The 21,453-nt window shown below is 36.1% G+C and overlaps 4 protein-coding genes across 12 annotated transcripts; 2 read left to right on the plus strand and 2 right to left on the minus strand.

Annotated features, from left to right (window-relative positions):
- Positions 1 to 78: 78 nt before the first annotated feature.
- On the plus strand, positions 79 to 893 carry LOC122053591 (hypoxanthine-guanine phosphoribosyltransferase-like). The gene has a single exon (XM_042615607.1). The coding sequence runs from the start codon at positions 182 to 184 to the stop codon at positions 749 to 751; it is 570 nt and encodes a 189-aa protein (XP_042471541.1). The 5' UTR covers positions 79 to 181; the 3' UTR covers positions 752 to 893.
- Positions 894 to 1,301: 408 nt separating this feature from the next.
- On the minus strand, positions 1,302 to 3,537 carry LOC122053592 (protein XRI1-like). Of its 4 annotated transcripts, none has more exons than XM_042615610.1 (9): positions 3,368 to 3,537; positions 2,858 to 2,913; positions 2,684 to 2,794; positions 2,491 to 2,603; positions 2,348 to 2,417; positions 2,172 to 2,274; positions 2,048 to 2,088; positions 1,880 to 1,972; positions 1,302 to 1,809 (listed from the first exon to the last, which is right to left on the minus strand). In XM_042615610.1, the coding sequence occupies exons 1-9, from the start codon at positions 3,400 to 3,402 to the stop codon at positions 1,541 to 1,543; spliced, it is 891 nt and encodes a 296-aa protein (XP_042471544.1). In that variant the 5' UTR covers positions 3,403 to 3,537; the 3' UTR covers positions 1,302 to 1,540. The 4 variants fall into 4 exon arrangements, with proteins under 4 accessions (XP_042471544.1, XP_042471543.1, XP_042471545.1 ...); XM_042615609.1 differs by having other exon boundaries at positions 2,172 to 2,271; positions 2,858 to 2,919; XM_042615611.1 differs by having other exon boundaries at positions 1,880 to 1,954; positions 2,858 to 2,919.
- Positions 3,538 to 4,160: 623 nt separating this feature from the next.
- Positions 4,161 to 8,172, minus strand: LOC122051348. Of its 5 annotated transcripts, none has more exons than XM_042612447.1 (10): positions 7,919 to 8,172; positions 7,395 to 7,520; positions 6,961 to 7,099; positions 6,616 to 6,879; positions 5,530 to 6,526; positions 5,219 to 5,454; positions 5,066 to 5,139; positions 4,637 to 4,757; positions 4,467 to 4,518; positions 4,161 to 4,365 (listed from the first exon to the last, which is right to left on the minus strand). In XM_042612447.1, exons 2-9 carry the CDS (start codon positions 7,436 to 7,438, stop codon positions 4,486 to 4,488), a joined length of 1,908 nt encoding a protein of 635 aa, XP_042468381.1. In that variant the 5' UTR covers positions 7,439 to 7,520; positions 7,919 to 8,172; the 3' UTR covers positions 4,161 to 4,365; positions 4,467 to 4,485. The 5 variants fall into 5 exon arrangements, with proteins under 5 accessions (XP_042468381.1, XP_042468382.1, XP_042468380.1 ...); XM_042612448.1 differs by having other exon boundaries at positions 4,448 to 4,518; XM_042612446.1 differs by having other exon boundaries at positions 4,161 to 4,518.
- Positions 8,173 to 14,721: 6,549 nt separating this feature from the next.
- On the plus strand, positions 14,722 to 19,910 carry LOC122051350 (E3 ubiquitin-protein ligase RNF4-like). Of its 2 annotated transcripts, none has more exons than XM_042612452.1 (5): positions 14,722 to 14,894; positions 15,220 to 15,454; positions 18,271 to 18,349; positions 18,641 to 18,768; positions 18,954 to 19,464. In XM_042612452.1, the coding sequence occupies exons 2-5, from the start codon at positions 15,263 to 15,265 to the stop codon at positions 19,023 to 19,025; spliced, it is 471 nt and encodes a 156-aa protein (XP_042468386.1). In that variant the 5' UTR covers positions 14,722 to 14,894; positions 15,220 to 15,262; the 3' UTR covers positions 19,026 to 19,464. The 2 variants fall into 2 exon arrangements, with proteins under 2 accessions (XP_042468386.1, XP_042468385.1); XM_042612451.1 differs by lacking the exon at positions 18,954 to 19,464 and adding an exon at positions 19,471 to 19,910 and having other exon boundaries at positions 14,723 to 14,894.
- The last annotated feature ends 1,543 nt before the right edge of the window (positions 19,911 to 21,453 follow it).

Raw genomic sequence — 21,453 nt, forward strand, 5'->3', positions numbered from 1 at the left:
GGTGTCCGTTGAAAATGGATCCCTACCGCGTTATAACGAATTTGGCACATTCTAATTAATTGGGTATCCCGTGCCCAGGAGGCCAGGACTACTAGTATTTAATCGGATGGTAGGGCCGTGGAAACCCTAAATCGAGGTCAATTTCTCGGTTTCCCGTTAATTCCTCTCTCCTGCCCCTCCGATGGCTTCGCCGTCGCACCCCGACATCGAGCGAGTCCTTTGGACGGAGGACGACATCCTCGGCCGCGTCGCGGAGCTTGCTTCCCAGATCTCTCTCGACTTCGAGGGCGGTTCGCCGCCGCTCGTAGTGGTGGGCGTCGCCACCGGCGCGTTCCTGTTCCTCGCCGACATCGTCAAGCGCATCTCCCTGCCGCTCCGCGTCGACTTCGTCCGGGTGGAGTCGTACGGGTCGGGCACGGAGTCCAACGGCGCGCCGAGGATTTCGAGCGACCTCAAGCTCGACGTGGAAGGGAGCCGCGTGCTGGTGGTCGAGGACATCGTCGACACGGGGCACACTCTCTCCGCCCTCATCGCGCACTTGCGTTCCAAAGGTGCGGTCTCTGTCTCGGTCTGCACTTTTCTCGATAAACCTGCGAGAAGGAAAGTTCGCCTTGAGCTCGTGGGGGAGGGCAAGTTCTATAGAGGATTCGAGTGCCCTGATTGCTTCGTGGTGGGCTACGGCATGGATTTTAATGAACTCTACAGGAACCTGCCTTACGTTGGAGTTCTGAAGCCCAAGTTATACTCATAAGTTCTCTCTTTTTTTTTCCTTTTTGGTTTTTTTGAAGAAAAAGATTGAATTTTAGTTTATGTTTATTTTCAATTTATGCTAGTCAACGATTTGGAGTAATTATTTTGAAAGATGGATCTTAATCCATGCATTAAATGGTTCATGATTATGTCTTGATTTTATGTGCTAGTCACTGTACTAGAGGTTAGTAGTCGTTCGTGATTTACCTTTTTCGTGTTCGTTCTGGAATAAATTGACGAGGGCGAGCGTATTCATCTTTTGTCACAATGATTATGTCTTGATTTAGTAATTCGTGATTTATCTTTTCCGTATTAACATAAGGATATATTTAAAATTTTAGGATTTAGGATAGATTTATGTTGACTATCATAATTTATCTCTCTTCTAAATGACTTTCTTCAAATCTCCTCCCTTCCAAATGCCTTATGCCTTGAGATCATAGGTAGAATGATTTCTCACAAGGATTCAAATCTCTTACACGATATATCATATGCATATGGTGTTCGACCCTCATGATAGTGACCCTCAGAATCCATTTGTGTTTTTCAAATTTATTAAAAAGAAATCCTCATGATTAATTAGACATGGTTCAAAAAGAGTAGGATAAGCACTAATTATCAACTGAAGGAGTGAAGCATAAGCCCCCAAAGGACAACCAACTTCACCAAATTCTTCCAAGTGACAAATGCAGCACCTAGATGAGACTTAAGAGCAGCAAACTTTTCTACAAAACCTGGCCGGAGCTTACGCGGCAATCCAACATCGAAGCGGTGTGTGCACGACGGGTTACTAGCCTTTGGTTCTCATGATCGTGATGCTACCTTGTCCGCCTTCGGTGCGGATTTTTGTTTTCACAACCACAGGTTTCCCGGAAAAAGCCGATGTTGGATACAGATCAGTCTTCTCGTGCTTCGACTTTGAGGGTGGCGGGGCGTGAATGCGTCTATTTATGTCGCTCAAAGTAAGATCCCCATGAACTCCACAAGGCTTGATAAGAGCAAAGGGATACGCAACTGAAGTGGTCAGCTTTCGTGGGCTTCTGATACCAGACTTCTTACCTGAAATATGAGAAGAAAATGAGGAAATTCTGATACAAATAGGGAACATCAGCATAGAAGATTCAATCACCATGTGTGTCCTTCAAATCCTCCAGATTAATTGGAGCTGGAGTCTCCTGCATTGCAGGCAAATCTTGATAATACTCTATAGACAGATGAAAAGCTATGAGTCAATAGATAAAACCTTAATTGAAAAAGAAGTAAAATAAAAAAAAATAGAAATAAATGATATACAGACCAGAAATATCAGCTTGTTGATTGAAGGCCACAACAGTGTTCCTGGAACAAGCCATGTTATGATGATTTTAAGACATGCATTTCATAAGAGAGAGATCAAAAGCATAAAATTCCAAACTCCATACATCTCATCAGGGCTGCACTTAATCTCACTGTCATTCAAGCAATCTACTAGCCACCCATCTGATGGTTGATCCAGACCTTCAAAGTTCAACCCAGAACTATCTTCTGAAGAAGGCAATAACTTCAGAATAAACCTTTAGGTTACTGAGTCATTTCATAATGCTAAAGGAAGACGAACCAGAGAAGACTGAAGTCCACTGGGCAGTACACTCTAAACTCTCTACAACCTCATCTTCCATCACTGTCACCTATAAGTCCATAAGAATCAGTCATGGTGAATCTACAAACAAAAAACTGATCAATCAACCAGAAATTTGCGACCTTCGTTTGTTCGCTTGGAGATTCACTAGTATCAGAAGTGAACTGCAGCATGCGCCTTCTTTTGGGTTGCAGGGAGTCCCTACCGCCCTCCAATGTCTTGGTAGCCGCTTCGCCTGAATACACATTTCCCATTGCATTGAAAGTTCAACGTCAAAGCAACAAATCGAGAAGCATCATGGAGAAGGTTTCGTACCTCTAAGATCGGAGAGCGACGAGTGTCCGAAATCGGCGCAATCTTTGATCGGAGTGTACCACAAATCATCTTCACTTTGACTTAATTTGTCCCAGAACAAGTGAGACAACTCTGCGGAATCCATTGATCATAAGACGAAGCCAAACATGTATTTTATTTCAAAAATTAACAAACCGTTTCTAGTGTCTATCTGCAGATTAAATTCGTCTCCTTGCCACTCCCACATCGCACTGCAACTTCAGGATGAAGCTCATGAAGACTTTGACAAAAAAAAGAATAGATATACATGACAAGAAAAGGAAATCAATATTATCAATGGGAATATTTACGGTGAATTCAGTAGATCAAGCAGACGACAGAAATAAGAGATTAAACAAAATCAACTACACGACAAATGGAAATGCACATAAAAACACATGGATGAATCCCTAAAGAACAAGAAGGTATGAACTTGCAGAATGATCGAGCCCAACTGCCCAAGGTAAAAAAAAATTGGGGGAACTAAGAAACATGATCAGATCTGAACAGCGCGCTGAAAAACTTTAGAGAAATCGCCAATGCTACAGATCGGGTATCGCAACACCACCCTTGTTCACTCGGAGTAACATCAAACAGTGCCACCGACAAATCAATCGAAAAAAAAACAAAACAGTTTAAACCAAAGCACAGATTGCAGAAACCTACTTGTTATTGGTGTCATTGTCATCGTCGAACTCCATCTTCTTCAGATTTCAGGCATTTACGCCCCGAAACAACTCGAATCCAATCGTGGATCACTGTATACAAGCGAGATTGCGATCATGGATCAGTGGCCCTCCGCTCTCTCTGATTCGATTCAAGAGAAATGCATTCAAAATGGAAGAACAAAATAAGTAGAACCAGTTTATCTTATAGGATCGATTATGGGCATTTCTTTTTCTTAAATAACAATTATGCCACTCTTTCAAACTCAACGAGGCCTAAAGGCGATGGCAATATAGTGAATAATAAATAGACGAAGGGCATTGACGTAGTGGTCGTTGCGGTGGCCGTGTCGGTTCGATATCGGATCCGGGTTGTCCCAGAGGAACCAATTCGATAAGTGAGCCGTTATGGGACGAGTGGGCATAGTGGCCGACTCGATGAGCTTAAGAGTACGCAGCGTACGCTACCCGTATCGCCTACCCAGAGATTGGATTGTTGGGCCTCTCGACGAGTTTCCACTAACGTAGCAGGTCGACATTTCGGGTAGCGATATGGCGATACTCTGGTTTCGTAACGGGCTCCGCTTTTGACTGACGGCGTGGCAACCAACTATTAATTCGAAAATACTTGTAATAATTAAAACCGCCAAATATCAACTGAATTTGTAAATAGTCTTAAAATCCTAGCAAATAACCTTAATACAATAATAAAAATTATTCAAAATCTCAAAAAAAAAAAAAATGATTAATATATTATATCCTGTGATTTAAAAATTATGACCTGTCAAAGTATAGAACGGTAAGATTATAAAATCATATTGATCCCAAAAATTCGATTACAATCGACTCAGTACTTCTCCATCCTACGATCCTACTACCTTAATCGTGATTTTGCAAATCACGGGAACAATATCACCTAAGTAGATTATTTACAGTTCGATTAAAAATAAATAAATCTTCATCTGCTTTATATTTAATCACCAAGTGTACATTTCCTTTCTGCAAGTTACAAAAAAGCAGTTAAACATTCACAGTTTATTAACACATTCTGAACGTCAGAACGAGTACAGTTGATACACACTCTGATAGAGTCAACTAACTTGAAAATTAAGGATCTCTCTACTTGCAGTGATCGCATTCATGATAAGGTTCCTGAGATAAAGAAGAACAGCTATCGACTCAGGCAAAGTAGCACAGTTTGATAAAGAAAGCACAACAAACTCAGCAATCAAGTTTTGCGGTGACATGATAAGGTTCACGATAAGTTTACCTTGTTACTACGCTTTGGATCATGCGCATCGCGGTGACGATGATACAGACGATGACGATGCCATGTTACGTCGACGGAATGAGTCAAGTGCTGGGGCAGTGCACATATGTGGTTGTATAAGCTGCATGGAACCAGTTAGTTCATACATTCCAATGAATTCTCTTAATATCTTGCTCTGTTATGGACTTGGAGAAATGTTAATTGTGTTCTTTCTTAGACAGATTTTATAACGAGGATAGTGGAGATTATTCAACATTCTAAAGGAATCCAATTTTTGTATGTGGGTGTAGTTGGAGGTGGCGAAATCTAGAAAATGGAGCTAGAGGTCTCCAACCTGTCCAATTAAATCGACATTTGTAACTCTATTGTGGACTAAGCTCATTGAAATCCAAAGGATTCTATAATAGCAAGATGATAATTTGTTCGTACCTCAAGCGGTGACGATTGCATGAAATGAAAAAGGCGGCGAAACCATTTATGATGCTCCTAATTGCTCGAAAAACCTGATAAGAAATTTGTCATCAATTGGAATGAAGTCTCTTTAATAGATGAGTAGAAAAGAGTAAACAAAAGTCTGCAGACCTGAGAGAAAAGATCATTCCAAAGGTCTTTCAACGCTGAACTATCGAATGAACTTTGTTCCGTCTCAGATAGAAATGAAAACTCAAAAGTACTGCTGATGGTCTCCCAAATATCTTTGAGTAAATAATATATTTTTGTTACTAAAGATAGGGCGCAAGTTGCAAAAGTAACAGAACAACGAACAGGAAAAAGAAATATTTCCCAGATGCAACCAAAGATTGGAAGAAGCAAAGTTGCTGCATTGCAAAAGAAAGAAAGATTAATACTGAGATTTTAATAGTAGCAACAAAAAACTGTGCTCAAAAAGGTACCAGTAGTGTGGAGATAATTATATACAAGCTCAAATGGTCGCAAGAAAACCTCAGCAAAGACAGTGACCATGGTGTAGATCAAGTTCACCACGGACCATACCGTTGAATAAAAGAACTCGCTGATCTCCACAAAGATATTCAATAATGGAGAGATGAACTCTATGATTTCTCCAAGAGGACAAAGTAATGGTTTTGATATCACAGCTACTAATGCTTTGGTCGTACGAGCCATAAGAAGCAGCCAATTCAAGCTCCTTTGAATGTTTTGGAGGAAAAACATTGTTCCAAGGTACCTTAACCTAGTAACCATATCCCATGTTTCTATCCAATCAAAGAATGGGCCGCAAAGGCGAGCTGCTGTGGCCTTTAGAAGAGGAACATTTTTGTACAAATCATAGAATCCAACAAGAACTGTAACTAGTGATATCAGTATATGAACTGTTCTCACCAGAAGCCGCATCCACGGCCGATAAATGTAACAGAACAGAGGGTAAGACTGGAAAAATATAACCCAGGAAGGAAGACCAGACTCAAGCAAAGTTAGAAGCCTGATATCAGACATGATGATTTGATTCAACTTGAATGGTAATAAACTGTCATTGAACCGAAAAAGTATCAACGTGTCAGAATAGTGAGCAGGTGATATAGAAGCATCGTCCTCTTTGCCCATTCGCACCAGTGGCTTCTTTTCGTCAGCATTCTCCCTATCACATAGTTCTCCATTAATCAAATCTCCTACTGCAAAGGGAACCTCTTGCACGTCTAAGAAATTGTCTTCAAATGGATCATCTAGAGAAGATACTTCCTGATTAGTGGGAGATTGGCAGCTAGAACTTTGCTGATCGAAATCAGACAACTTCTTTAGAAAGTCCTTTAGTGGCTGTGTTTCTGATATGCACTCAGAGAACCACAAAGTTATACAACTTGAGGCGTGCTCAGGATCAAAGAATTCCCACTTCCTCATGGTTCTGACTTCTAGAGCTAAATATGTGTCAGTCTGAAAACAAAATATATTTCCACTCAACATACAAGATTGTCCAAATAAAAAGCAAAGAAAAGAGATGGCAGATATTCAACGGGTAGTACCTGAAGTTCATTTAGGTAATTAATACCATGAACATCTTTCCATGCCACTTCGAATACTATAAACCCATGCAGAGATTGGTTCAAGCTCATGACTGCATGAAAGTACTTCTCTTGCAATTTAGATGAATCCACTAAAGGGAGCCATCTTTTTCCCTTCTTTAGTTTCCCAAAGTAAGATTCATAGTCATCATTTCTATCATCCTTGAATCCTACAGCTAGTGTTTTTTGAGCAGCCCTGGTGTTCATAAATGGAGACATCCTATACTGAATATTAAGTAGCAAAACAAGCAAAATAAGTAATGAAAAGGGGAGAATGGTCACAAATAAATGAAAAACTAATCAGACCTTTGTGACCATTAATTGCCATATCCTTGTTGACTTGGATTGCTTGTTCACCGACCAAGGTCGGTTATCTACCATAACAAAGAGCCTTTTTCTTGAAGAAACATATAGAAATGCCTGAGAAACATAGGATTGTATGTCCCTGAAGAAAAAATTATACATTAGTGATTTATTTATGCACACTATCCACCAAGATGGAGTGAATACTTATCATGAAGAGTTAGGAAGAACTTCGTGGGATTTATTATGCACTTTAAAGAACAGCAGTCCAAGGAAGGATTACTTTTCTTTATATACTTTACTCATTATTTTTAGATATTATCTTTTCAGTCTTAATTGATTGGTTCTATCCAGAAATTTTTTGCAAGGTATCTCCTATAAAGAATTAATTACAAAAACAAAAGACCTCAAAGAACAAATAGAAGAAGTGAGTTTACCCAATCTGTAATCCAGTCAAGGGATAGACATCAGGAGTTTCCATTCACTTTCCAACAGCATGAAGCTCCGCACCATGAAAGAACTACTTCCCAGCTCTGTGAATCATCCTTAATTCTTTGCAGGACCTGGAATTCAAGTAAAACCAGGGGATAAAGACAATTCAATGTGAACTCACTTCATATTATCTTCAAAAGAGATACAAAATACGGTCAAGGATTCCACACTATTACATATATTAATCCTCAATGTGTATTGAATCCAATTCCAACACAACGGGATCCCAATATTCTTCAATAAAATCAAATCCGTCAAAATAATTTTTTTAATAAATCAAACAGCACCAAAAGAATCACCCAAATTCAGTGCTAAAGGCGAGAATGTTGCCGTAAAGCGACCAACCCTACTCGGACTGGAAGCAGCTGCAAGGAGGAGACTTGCACACACCGAAGAAAGTGAAAACTACAGAGGAATCGAATCCAAACCAGCATCTTCCGAAGGAAAAAAGAGATTCTCGGAGGCTTACATGCTAAGCCGTCTCGCAACAGTGGCTCTCGCGCAAAATGGCATCCGGTGGAACATTGCGCAAACGCGTCGTGATCGATCGGTTCTCTTCCGTGGGAAGCCAAAAGAAGAGAGGAGGAGGAGGAGGAGAGGGAAAGGCGAGGGATTTGGCAGGGAGGAACCGAAACGGAGCGTGGACATCGGAGACAACCGCGACCGACCTCTCCTTGATCGTCCCTCGACGACTCGGCTAGCGAAGAAAACGCGGAATCATACAACGCCTGGTACGATGAGCACGACCTTTACAATTTTCTGTTAAAAAAAAATACAGTATTGATTTTTTTAATTTTATTTTATTTTTTTATTTCAAAAGTTTTCAAATCCATTTCATTTATTAACTAAAGCGCACAGTAACTTTCAAAAATAGCTAAATAGGCCACCTACAAAAATAGGTCACTAATGCCCTCAAGTAATAGTGTAGTATTTAGATCTCTCTTAACTTAAATAATTAAGAGTTTTAATGTATGAATTTCAGTTATAATATATTGTAAGAAATGTTTTCCTTAAGTAAGAAATGGATCTAAAAATACTGATGATTTAGATAGAACACTATAAAGTTAGCCTAAAAATATTAGTCAGCACTCCGAGTATTTCTTGATTTATCTAGATAAATTTTGATAAGATTATCTTTAAAATTAGTTAATTCAAAAAATTAAATATATAAATTTAAAAAATATTACGACCATATTGTTTTATGTTATAATATTATTTATATTTTTAAAAAATATATACATATTCTTAATTTTATATTAATTTTAAAATTTAAATTATATTAATTTTTTATTATTGTTTTTTTTCAATTGTATATGTTATTTTTTAAAACCTAATTGATTTTTTTATCTATCAAAAATATGCGATCTCGTATTTTTTTTCTCTTTCAAAAGAATAAGCGTGTAAAGTCTCCAAGGCTACTATTTTACGATAGAATATTTAGATTGTCTAGATATTCGTAGTTTAATTTCTAATTATAATATGTTTATAAAAAATTTTCCTCCAAATAAAACGAGTATCCAAAGGATGCTGGACTCCTAGACTATCTGTCATGCGTAATTTCTAATTTATCATGATGGTCGGTAAAAAATTTCATAGATTCAAATAGATCACTCTCATAACTAGTCACTTAGCCTAATTAAATTTATCATTTTCTTCTAAATAAGGGTGTAAAAAATAAATTTGATCTGTTAATTCATCTGGTCCAAGTCAATATGAAAAATATAAGATTAGGATGGAAAATTTTAGGATTCAAATTAAATCGAATTAGACCCAAAATATGACTCGAAAAAAAAATTGTGTTAGATTGAATTAAATGTGGAGATTGAAATTTAAAAGTTATTTTACGATGCTCATAGCCTTTATAATTTTATATTGGTATTGTAATTTTTCAGTGTAATATTTATTTTATGAAAGATTTAAATTTTTTAAATAATTATTTTTTAATGAAGCAATTAATAGTTTAGATAAATAAGTTTTAAAATCAACGAAATATAATTTGTTATTATGTATTTAAATGAATATATTATTGTGTATATTGAATTTTATTTAATTATTTTGTTAAAGAATAAAAGAATAATATTGTATAATAAAAGTTTAAATAGGATTCATCAAATTATTGATGTTGGTCCCAATTTGAGTTCAGATCTATAGTTTTCAAGTTGATTCAAATTTAGTTAGATTTGGATTAGAAGTTTTTTTATAATGCCCTTTTTTTTTAATCTGACATAAATCCACTCGATGTATCTGAATTGACACTCCAACTAAATATTATTAAATTCGAACTCAATTTACTAATTTAATCAAATAAACCTGAATAAACTTTTTATTCAATCGAGACCTCAATAGCTGGCTTGGCTCGTTTACACAGAAAAAACACTAAGTTGTTTTAAATATCAAATTGATTGGATATATAAACAATCTATCAAAAATTTTAAAAAAATATTCAATGAAAAAATAGACTTTATACTTTATAGATTTGTTACTCGTATTAAAAACCAAAACTTAAAAAAATCAGTTAAATATTTTAATACTTTAGAAAAAAGGAAATAATAAATCTATAATTAAAATAAATAGTTGAGATGCTAAATCTTATTAAAAAATTAATTTTTTTATTGGACTTGTAGAATACGACAATATTTAATTTGTTAATATAGTTTCATAAAAAGAAAATTTTCAAAATTATAATTAATAAAATTTTATTTACTTTCAATAATATCTCAAGAATAAATAAATAATTTGATAATTTTATCAATAAAAAATTATTATTGAAGTGTGAATACAAACTTTTAATTAATACTAGTGTGATCGTACACACGCGTTACATGTGTAATATAATAATATATAAATTATTTAGATTTTTGAAAATCTGAATTGTTTGGATTTTCTAGTGTCACGTTAGAGAATCCCAGTAATAAACTATTGTAATGGGCTTCCCTATGTAAAAAAATATTTTAATTTAATATTATACTTGTCTTATCTTATCTTAATAAAAGAAACTAAGAAAAATATATTTTTTAACATCGTTGGCCTAAAATATTTATAGAAGATTCTTTGATCATAGTGTTGTCAATTCTAAGACGTGGGACTAAAGAGAACTATATTTTTTATATAAAACAATCAAAGAAAATTACTAATAAACCTTGAAATTATTTTTAGTGTGAATAGAAAAAAGGATAATAACGTAAATTCATTTTAGACTTCACCAAAGTTAGTTAGTAAAGGGGAGAGATTTTTAATAAAATAGTAAGATTTTACATTTAAAAAAAAAAATTTTAAAAAATATTTTTTATAAAATATTTAAAAGTTAATACTAGTTTTTTAAAAAATTATTAACGACTTTTTTAGGTAGAGCCTCACAACTAATTGAGATAGCTAGACCAAGAGTCAAGACCTCGATGGGATCGTCTAAAGGTCTACTTAGGGATCGTCTAAAGGTCTACTTAGGAAGCGTTGAAGAAGAAAAAACTTATAAAAAAAAAAACAACCTCTAATATATGTATGTTATTGTCTATATGATAGTAAAGTTGATGTTAGGATGAGGGAGGTAAATTTTGATCATAATTTATAATTAATCTTCAAATGATAAATAAAGTAGGAGAAATTTTTTTTTTAATAATATAGAAATTGACTCTTTATCTTATTATAATAAATTTACCATCCTCTAATTAACTCGCTACTCTCATAGGATGTCAGAGTTATTTTATATTATAGTAAAAGATATTAAGTTATCTTAGATGTGCCTTAAAATTTATCTTTGAATTATCTTATTTGAAAAAAAAAAATTATAGTCAACTTACAAAGATCTCATATGAAAAGGGATATCTCTTTCTTTTTCATTTAAGGGTGTGATATTTGTTGTATTCGAGCCCGGTCCTAGATCTGGGTAGTTGGATTTAACATGGATTTACTTGAGTGGTGCTCGATCATGAATAGATGACTCGATCCGAGTTTCATGGACTTGAGTTTGCTGTAAGCGAGACTAACTTGACTTGATCTATGTCGACCGAGTCCTACACCTGGCCCGATTGCCTTGATTTTTTTACTAATCAGAGATTGCAATTGGCATAGTTGTAATTGGTCGATGTTATAATTATTATTATTTAATTTTTAATGAGAAAAATATTTTGGAAAATAAGTCCTGTTTTTTATTATCTTTAATTCTATTGATAGTTGTGTCGACTCCATTTGAGTTAGACTCAATTAACAGACCGTTGGACTCAATTTAGCTCAGACTCGTGAGCGGGGCACAACCCGGTGCTCCATATGAACTTGTATATATACTACGGCAAATTACTTAACTACTTACCATTTACAAAAGTTTCTGAAATTTCTAAATTACTTTCATTTTAAGATTACAAAATTATGTATCCAATTATATTTTGTCCAATCCATTCGGAATATTAATGGACAGTTAAAAATCTTTTTAAAAATGATTAAAAAAATATTTATGATATATCGAATTGATATTTAAAGATATATATATAATCAAGAAAATGAGATGGACATATAGGACTTAATTTTATGTCATTCTGAATTCTCTAAATTTATTAGCATGCTCTCACATGCCAATTTACTACTGAAACAAATATTTGAATACAAATATGATTTTTTGAACAAGTATTCAAAAACTTGTTGCTTTCAATATAATGTATGAAAATGATATTTGAGGACATAAATATCATCAGGAGAAATCAAATAATCATATAGGTCCTTGTTCCGTGTCATTTTGAACTCTCTAGCTCCATTGACTGTTTCGACCAAATCTGTTGATAAATCTAAAGCAGAGCCGTACCTATGTTCGACGGGGCCTGAAGCGAAAAAAAAAAATGGCCCTTTTGTGACGATAAATAAATGTAATGCTCAGTTTACACGTAACAATACACTAAATACATAAATAAACCAAAAATAATATATTATATCAATAAAAAGTTAATACATATTTGAAATAATTACATAAAAACTACTCGTCTAGCTATTTTAGAAGCAAAAATATTTATCAAATTTACATAATCTAATTCTCTGACTATTTCTTTCTCAATCGACAACATTGTTAGCCCATTTAGTCTATCCTGTGACATTGTTGATCGAAGATAATTCTTAATTAACTTCAACTTCGAGAAACTTCTTTCTGCCGATGCAACTGTTACTGGTATTGTTAACAAAATCTTATAGGCAATGTAAGTATTTGGGAATAAACCATTCAGTTTTGTCAAACATTGTAGCATATTAATTGCTCTTTTCTCATTTGTTAAATAGCATCTCACGACCATCAACCCTGAACACAACTCATCGCCATTAATATCTGAACGTCTATCGTGACTCAAAAATTATTGAAGCTGCATACAAGACTTCATCAGGCTAGTTAAAGGCTCACTCTTTAACTTTTCCAAATTCAATAAAAACCAAAAAATCTCTTGATATTGTTTAAATTGTTCAAATCGAACTTGAAGAGAAGATCGAGCTTGATCAATTATAAACAGAAAATATTCAACTCTAAAATATTCATATTGTTTAGAAAATGATGCAAAAAGATAAAACCTAATGAAGATTCAACTTAAATGTTTAAAACTGATGCAAAAAGTAAAAAAGATGACTAACCAAATTCTGCACGGCACTGCTCCCAATGACCCAATCTTTTCGTTCTTTTTATGCCTCAGTGGGAAGAACGACGATGTGTGCCGTGTGCAACGTCGGTGTGTGCCGCCTCCGTGAGAAACTGAGAATCGACGATGTTTGTCTCTGTAAAAATAGGGTTTATCGGTACGACCTTATATTTTATAATTTTTTTTTGTAAAAAATGGGCCCTTTCCTGTGATGGGCCCTGAGGCGGCAGCCTCCTTGGCCTCATGGAAGGTCCGGCCCTAATCTAAAGAGCTTGGAATCACACTGAACTAGGTCTTATATATTCGTCTCGTTCTCATAATTATATTTATACTCTCAAATATCAATTTGATACACCATATTGAGAGTAATAATTTTTTAAATACAATCGGATGGACAATAACTTTGAGGTACTATGTAGCAATCACATTAAAAAAATTTCTAGGTTCACGAATTTACTGTTCTTAATACAATATATCGAATTGATATTTGAGAACATAAATATAATCAAGAGAATAACACGAAAACATAAGATCTGTATATCATTCCGAACTCTCTACGTCCATCAATCAATTTCGTTCGTCTCATTATCTTAATTATATTCGTGTGCTTTCGAATACCAATTTGACACATTATATCAAGAGTAATGTATACCTCTCCGTGAGGAGAGTTATTGATTGGAATTGGATAACCAAATTTGATTAGTATTTCCTCTCCTCTCCCTACACTCTTTGCAGCCGACCAAGGAGGAAGACCTCCTTGTGCCACTGCCCATTGGAGCAGGCAGCCACCTCCCTCACTACTGGCTAGCAACTTCCGGCTACCTGCTAGAAGCCACCTCCGGCCACCAGCAAGTGATCCAAGAGACGCAGGACAACAATAAGAGGAATTTATCCTAGTGTTGCCGCCGCCCACAATCTCACCGCTAGCAGCTCTTGTAGTAGCTAGATCTTCTGGCCGCCCCCAGCCTCCTTGGCCATCGAACAGCAGGTGAAGACCTACTATTCTGTCAGAACAACAACCAAAATAGGGCTGAGCCCTTTCCCTTTTTGTGTCGTAGTTGCTTATGCCATCAAGCACAAATCGAGCCCTAGGATCTCTCAGTTCGCATCGTCTTAGTATAAAATTAAAGACAAAATTTATATTTTAGTAAAATCTTAATGTACATATCGATAGAGATAAATTTTGTCAAATTTATTAGTTGATGTCGTTTCAACTCAAAATTATTTAAGAGGTAAATTATGGACGACTATTAATTTTAGAATAATTATATGTCTAAAAAAATATTATGCTTTGTTTGTATGAAACAAAAATGTGAATAAATTTTTTATTATTGTTATTATTATTTTTGGTATAGTAATAAATTCGGAGGGATAAAATTTGAATTAGATACGCGATAATATTTAGAAAATTTTCCAAAGTAGTTCAATAATGTCGTATATACGGTCTGAACAGACCGACGCAAAATCCGGTGTCGGACCCACATTGACGTTGTTAAGAGGCCAATTTATCTTCTACAATTTTAATTAGGATGGTGTTTTAGAAATCAACGAGGACCGTTGATCTCACGGACATCTACACGTGGCGGAGACCCAACGGTGACGTCTGGAGCAACGTTCGCACATGGATGCGCTGACCTCAAAACCGGCCTCCTGCTGCTCTGGCGGCTCGGCTATTTAAACGTCGTTGAAGCCGATTCCACCGCACGACGATCGCAAAAAATCCCCCTTTCTCTCCGACGATCCATCTCGATCGTCTTCCGAAACCCTGAACCTCCGATCGAAGGAATTCTTTGTGAAAGCTTCGAGGTTTCTCTCTACAAGGCCCAATTTTTTTGATCGCCGGTATGTATGATTTCTAATCCATTCATCATCTTCATCATATCACCATCTTATTCTTTTTATTTTGGAATTTTTTGGGTGGAAATCTGAATTTTCTTTTTTTTTGGGGGGCTTTTCCTTGAATCGTCTGCAATTTTTTCGTCGCTTGGCGTCCGTTTATCTAGGGTTTCTAGATCTACTTTAACCCTTCGTTCCGAATCGGGATTACGAGAATAAGAGGCCAAAAATCATATCTGCTTTTGTAGTTTATCGTTGTACAAATCGTTCCGTGTCTACATTGGTCTTGAGCGATATATTGATCGTGCAAATTCCAACTTTGATTCATCAGGTGAGGCACGAAGAAGCACTTGCGGGATAGAATTTGAGGCGAGATGGTTTTGCATCTAGACCTCAACTCCCTTCCAGTAGAGAGCCATCCCTCAGAGGGGACTTCCGCTGTTTATAACCCCTGCCATGCTACTGGACCACAACAAGGATCTTGCACCCAACCAATTCCTTTGATTGATGCGGATGAATTAGAGGATGAAGTTGTTGCTCTTTCGTCATCAATAGATTTTTCCACGGTAAGTTCTTGTTGTTTTACTTCTCATATCTTTGTTTATTACTGGATCCATGTCTTGCATGAATTGGGGATAGCTTTACTTCTCGTGGTTGTGGTATAATTTTCTCTATTGTGTTCTTTGATTGAATGAAAGTGTTGCTTAGTATATCAAACATAAATCTTATCACACTTACCTACATAAAGTAGATTCCATTGTGAAAAACTCTCTCATAACCATTACCTTCACTAGGGCACCTTGCACTGTTGGTTTGATTTTAAATAAATTTTGATTGCTTTATGCTTGGTTCTTTATTTACAAATGTCAACATGTTGTCATTTGTGAAGATTAATAACCCTAACCGAAGGAAATATAGCTTACACAATAATTAAGTAATACAAAATAAGAATCAGTTAAGCTAGACACCTGCGGAATTCATGCACAAAATAGCAGGAGCTATTACTGGTGTGGGATTCAGTTGGAAGAGGAAAAAGATTGAGATAGGCCGATGACCATGAACCCCAGCAACCACAACATTTTGGCTGACCTGACCCAAAACCCTGCCCAAGTGACAAGACCTACATTCCATCCACTTGACTGGGCACTTCAGACTGCTACAAAAGGATGATGGGTACACCTCTCTAGGCTGAGATATTTGCAACCTTGAAGCATGCTACACCAAAAAAAAGGTAGATCCGCTACCTTAGCGGCCCCCTAACGCTGATCCCACATATATGGAGGGAGGTAAATGCAGGTACACAAGCGTTAGGTACATGGTGGGGTAAACCCTAAGTTATTAGTGTTGGTTCTGGTGTGGTTGGCTAGAGGGTGGTGAATAGCCTGAAATAATAGTTAGAAATAATCTCTTACTTTTGCTTAGCAAGGATGCACAATTTAATTAAGCAAAACTGATTAACATAAAGGAGTAACAACTTAAAAAGATAATAAATAAGAAGACTAGGATTTTTATTTGGTTACAACTTAGGTGGTTGTTAATCCAAGATAGTTGCAAAGCTCCACTAAAAATATCTCCTTTGTTGAAGGCGGAGAAACCTCTTGCACTCTTTGAAAAACTCAGGTATTAGCTAGGAATTGAATACTGAAGTTGTTGTCAATTTCCTAACTACAGGGGTCATTTTATAACCTCTGGAAAACTCCGTCCGAAGCTAGAAGGCGCCTTCAATTGGGTTCAAGGCCCCTTCAATAAGACAAGTTTTAGCGTCGAAGATAAAACTTTATCTTCGGCCAACGGTCATCTGAAGGCGCCTCCAACAAGCTGGAAGGCGCTTTCAACACTGTTCATGGAAGGCACCATTTAAGGTGCCTTCTCTAAGGCAGATCATCTTCTTAGCTGATCTTCCTTCTCCCCGAGCAGGCTTCCGCTTCGGCTTCTCGCCCCTCGGAAGCGTTGCGCGCGTCCTTCTCGCTCCACCAGCGTACTCTTCCGCAGCTTCTCATCCGTCGGATGCATCAAGCCCGTCGACTCGATTCCCGTGTCATCCTTCTCGTCCGCCGCATCTTCGGCTCGACTTCTTGTGTTCCTAAGTCCCTACACACTCAGACGCAAGATATCAAATAACGCAGAACCTAACTCGACTTGGTTGATCACATCAAAACCAACACGAGGTACTTCCAGCCGGTTCCTGAGAATTGACCCCGAGCCATTACGCCAGAGATGTCATGCGTCCACCTTCTGCGCTACACCTTGGGGGCTTGAAGCATGATACACAAGAAAGCATTACTAGTGAGGTGATGCTCTGCGATCAATGTGCCCTGCTGTGTTGCTCACAATGCTCGTCCAGAGGAGGACGAATAAATTTTCATCTTTGCATCCCTCAATACGGCCTGACCTTTTAGGCAATGGACAGTCTGACCTTACCATCCCAGATCTCCAGAAGGTGAGGAAACATGCCTGCCTAGGGATATGCAAGTCTGGAGAGGTATATTACTAATCTCTTTGGCATGTCCAACCTCTCCTATTAGTTCTTGAATTGACTTGTGCATTGGGAAGGTTCACACCTGGACCCTTCCACATCGGACTCCTTGTAGAAACACGAGGTACCTGGTTGGACGCACTTTACCCAACTTCCTACATACAGGTATCCCCTCTGCTTGCTAGTGCAAATCAGCCTCTTGTCTAGTTGCTCAATGGTTCGCTGAACCAAATTTTTTACTGGGTTGGATGTGAATTTGTGTTGACCCCTAACATTTACCCAACGACACTGGGTGATTGAGTTGTTATTGATTTGCCAAAGATCGTGCTTTCAAAATGAATACATGGGTTGGTTTTTGAGCTTCATATCACTGTGTAAACCTTTTGTTTAAAGAGAAAAAAATCTATTGGATAGGTACTATCAACCATGCTTACCCACTCCCACAATAGGGTATAGTATGAGGATGTTCAGATGGACCGGTGAGTTAATCTTATGTATGAAAAGCAATTATGTATATAGTCCTTACAAAATATAGTTTACACAAAAAAGTCTTATGATTGTGTATGCTGTTACAAAATATAGTTTTCATATATATCCTTTTACATATGCAAATATCTCATAAATGTGACTAGTAACTGAAATCTAAGTTAATATTAATAAACCATAGTTATCAATATTCTGTGAAAATTTTATATCTTAAATAGTTAAATTAGCTAATACCAATCTTGTCATTTATTTTAATCTTTGCCTTTGAAGGTTGTCAATGCCAAATAGTTGCAATCTACAGCTCGATTTATTATTTGAAAATTTTCTTTTTATGGTTGATTTAATTAATCTACCTATTTGTTATCCTTGTCTTTATACCACGGTCTTTTTTTCTTATCAGTTAAATTTGTATTGTTTTAGGGGAGGAGTCGTACCAAAAGGACCCGACCAGTGATAGTGATATTAGATGATGATCTGGAGTTAAATATGAGAAATTCAGGTTAGTGTATGCCATTGTTATCTATGATGGAGAACCATGAGCCGTTAGTGCTATAAGCAGTTACAATTTGTTTTTAGAATCGTGTATAATGTAGCATTAATTTCAATTGTTCATTCTCTCAAGGTGCCTTCTGGCCTTTTTGCCACTAGTCTATATCTGCAAACTTCCATTTATAAGAATGGACTTAGATCAGGAGGAGGATGATTGATATTCTCTTAAATGCTGTATTGTAGAACTCATCAGGCTTTATTCATTTTCTCTCTTGGTTCTTCTGATCCATCCATTTTTCAGTCATTGTAGGGGAACAAGTTGCAAGCTCATCCTTGTTTGCTTGCAAGAGACCATTTAGAAGTTCTAATAGCAGGACAAGTATTGACAGGGATCCTTACATCGATTTAGAGGATGGACATGATGCTAAGGTAAATGTTTATTTTCCTTCTACTAGATGTCATTGTTAGTCTCCTTCATTGTATTGTTTACATCTTTTTTATATATATTTTTTCTGAATAACTTTCCACTTGCTTGCTTATTTTCTAAAGAATATTTAAATAGGTAATAGATGTAATAGTCCTTCAACTGACTGAACAATCAAGGCAATTTATAGGTTAATTTGACCAGTGATCCTCCAATTTACATATGGTACTGGCTTCGGTCAGATGTTGGCAAGAAACTTTAGCTCAATGCTAACTATGAATTAATGTAAAATCAGAAAACAAGACGTTTTTGTCATGCTAAGACTTTGCGACAGATATTGTAGTCTTATAGTGCACTTGTCAGCAATCTTTCATCGGTAAGTGTTTTCATCGGTATGTGTTCTTACTAGTTGATCCTCCACTCCCGAAATCTCCATCTTTATGTTAGATATTGGCTGAGGCTATTCACTAAAGATTTTGATAACTTCCTGCAGTGATGACAGTCGTAGAATTTGGTTAACGGGAAAATCAGTTATGCAATTAAGCTCTTGAAACTGATTGGTAGTGCTTGAAAGCCCACTTTTAGTCTGGAATCTGGAACTTTATTCATCCTCATTGTCAAACTGCTCATGTCCTAACTATTTGTGAATCTTTTCCCTCTATTGAGTTCTATGCAAATCTCAAGCACTTTTTTCTGGAAAATTGCAGAGGAAGAGATTGATGTCCCCTGAGCCTGAGCCTCAGCCTGCAAAAGTAATCGTGAAGCCCTACACTTGCCTGATCTGCATGGAGGAGTTGGTCGAAGCGGCGTCGACTATTTGTGGGCATATTTTCTGCATGACCTGCACGAAGACCTCCATTCGGACACAGAAGAAGTGCCCAACTTGCAGGAGGAAACTTAACATGAGAAATTTCCACCGTGTTTACCTTCCTCATTAAAACAATCTCCAATTGGGGCCTCTTTCATTTTTCTTTTGATTTTCTCTCTTTTTCTTTTTAGTTGATATTGTCTGCCATTGCTTTGGATATGGAAGCAATTAAATATGCATTTAGAGTTCATAGGAAATGTGCAAATGTATTTGAGCTGTTGTGTTATATCTGATTTATAAGAAAAGGCATTGGATGTGCTTTTTGTGTGCAATTGAGAAGCTTTTAGGCCAGTAAGTTAATATCTTGATCTTGATGAACAATATGTTGTAGTAAAAATCTTAATACCTCTTTCTCTTTTCAACCATTAAAAATAAGAAATATATATATATCGACAATTATAAAAGAGTAGAACTACAGCTAAAATCGCATCACAACTTACCAAAAACAATTGTGAAATAATCAAATCTTCCTTAAAAATTCAATTATATTTTTATAATATGCAAGCACATACAATTAATATATATTCATTAATTCTATCAGCATTTATACGCATTCTATTAATAAAACAAAGTGCATTGAATATTTTGATAGTAAACTTACCAAAAATAATTATTCAAAAATAATAATAATAATTCTATGAACACGTGTGGAGAAAGAAACTTCATTAGTTTCCGAATTTTCCCTTTTTTCAGAGAAAATTGTTAATTGTTTTAACATATTTCTTTGAAAAAAAATAATTATTTCAGCCGTTGATTATTAATTCATGCTTTCATTATTTTCTCACTAGGCAAGTTGCAATTGATTACCATATAAATTATTTTCATTTAGAGAAAATTAATATATTAATTAAGAGTCTTTTTTTGAATCATTTTGAAAATGTATAAATATGTTTTCACTTCACTGTATCTTAATCCTTATTTTAATCAAAACCCTTCAGTTTAAGTCCTGAGGCTCAACATTCATATTCCTATTTGGTTGATATTTTTATCATGATTTTTTTTTCTTTTTTTCTTCTCTTGTTGATCTTCTAACTCAAAGAAGTTTTTTTGCATGTTGTGTTTGTTTCAGAGTCTCTGTGCAAAAGAAGATGAAATCATGCAACTCTGTGAGTCATTTCCCTCCTTTTTGGGGATTTAAATTTGTTATCGCGCGCCGTGTTATCGGCTCATGATCGTAATGATATCGCATAGGGCTCAATGAAGGAACGAATTCCATGTGTTCAAACAGTTATAATTATTGTTTGTTTACATGAATTAAAGCCACTTATTCTTCTCCCAAAATAAGAAAAGAAGTTACTATACAATGGTTGAGAAGTGGCACGAACGATCATTTTAATTCATTCCTTGTTCCTTTGTTACTCTTTCAGGGTTCATCCAGTGCCATGTCCCTAAAGAGAAAGTTATGTCATTGCATCTTCTTCGCCGGCGCTCTCTTCCTCTTCATATTGTTGTTCGCTAGAAGTCTTCCATTCATTTTAGTTGATGATATAAAGGTACTTTATACTTTCATTTGACGAAGAATTAATGCACATCGGTATCGCCCTCATCTAATAGATTGCGATATATGTGATTGTTTACTCGTAGAGGATTCAATTCAGATCGGACGAGGTGCGGAGTGTCATTGATCCTTGCATGGTATTTTTCTTTTGTTTTGAAGTAGTTATAATATTCCAAGTCACTCCTAACATTTACTAGTCTTTTCAAAATGCTCTTGAGGCTTGGTTGACGTGAGTGTCCTCCATGATCTCTATTTTATCATCAAAATGTGCCTTGTCTATTAACAAGTGAGTGGTTTAGATAGGAATTTTGACGGTAAAAGGGA

The sequence above is a fragment of the Zingiber officinale genome, chromosome 3A, assembly GCF_018446385.1.
Source record: "Zingiber officinale cultivar Zhangliang chromosome 3A, Zo_v1.1, whole genome shotgun sequence".
NCBI classification, from domain to species: domain Eukaryota; kingdom Viridiplantae; phylum Streptophyta; class Magnoliopsida; order Zingiberales; family Zingiberaceae; genus Zingiber; species Zingiber officinale.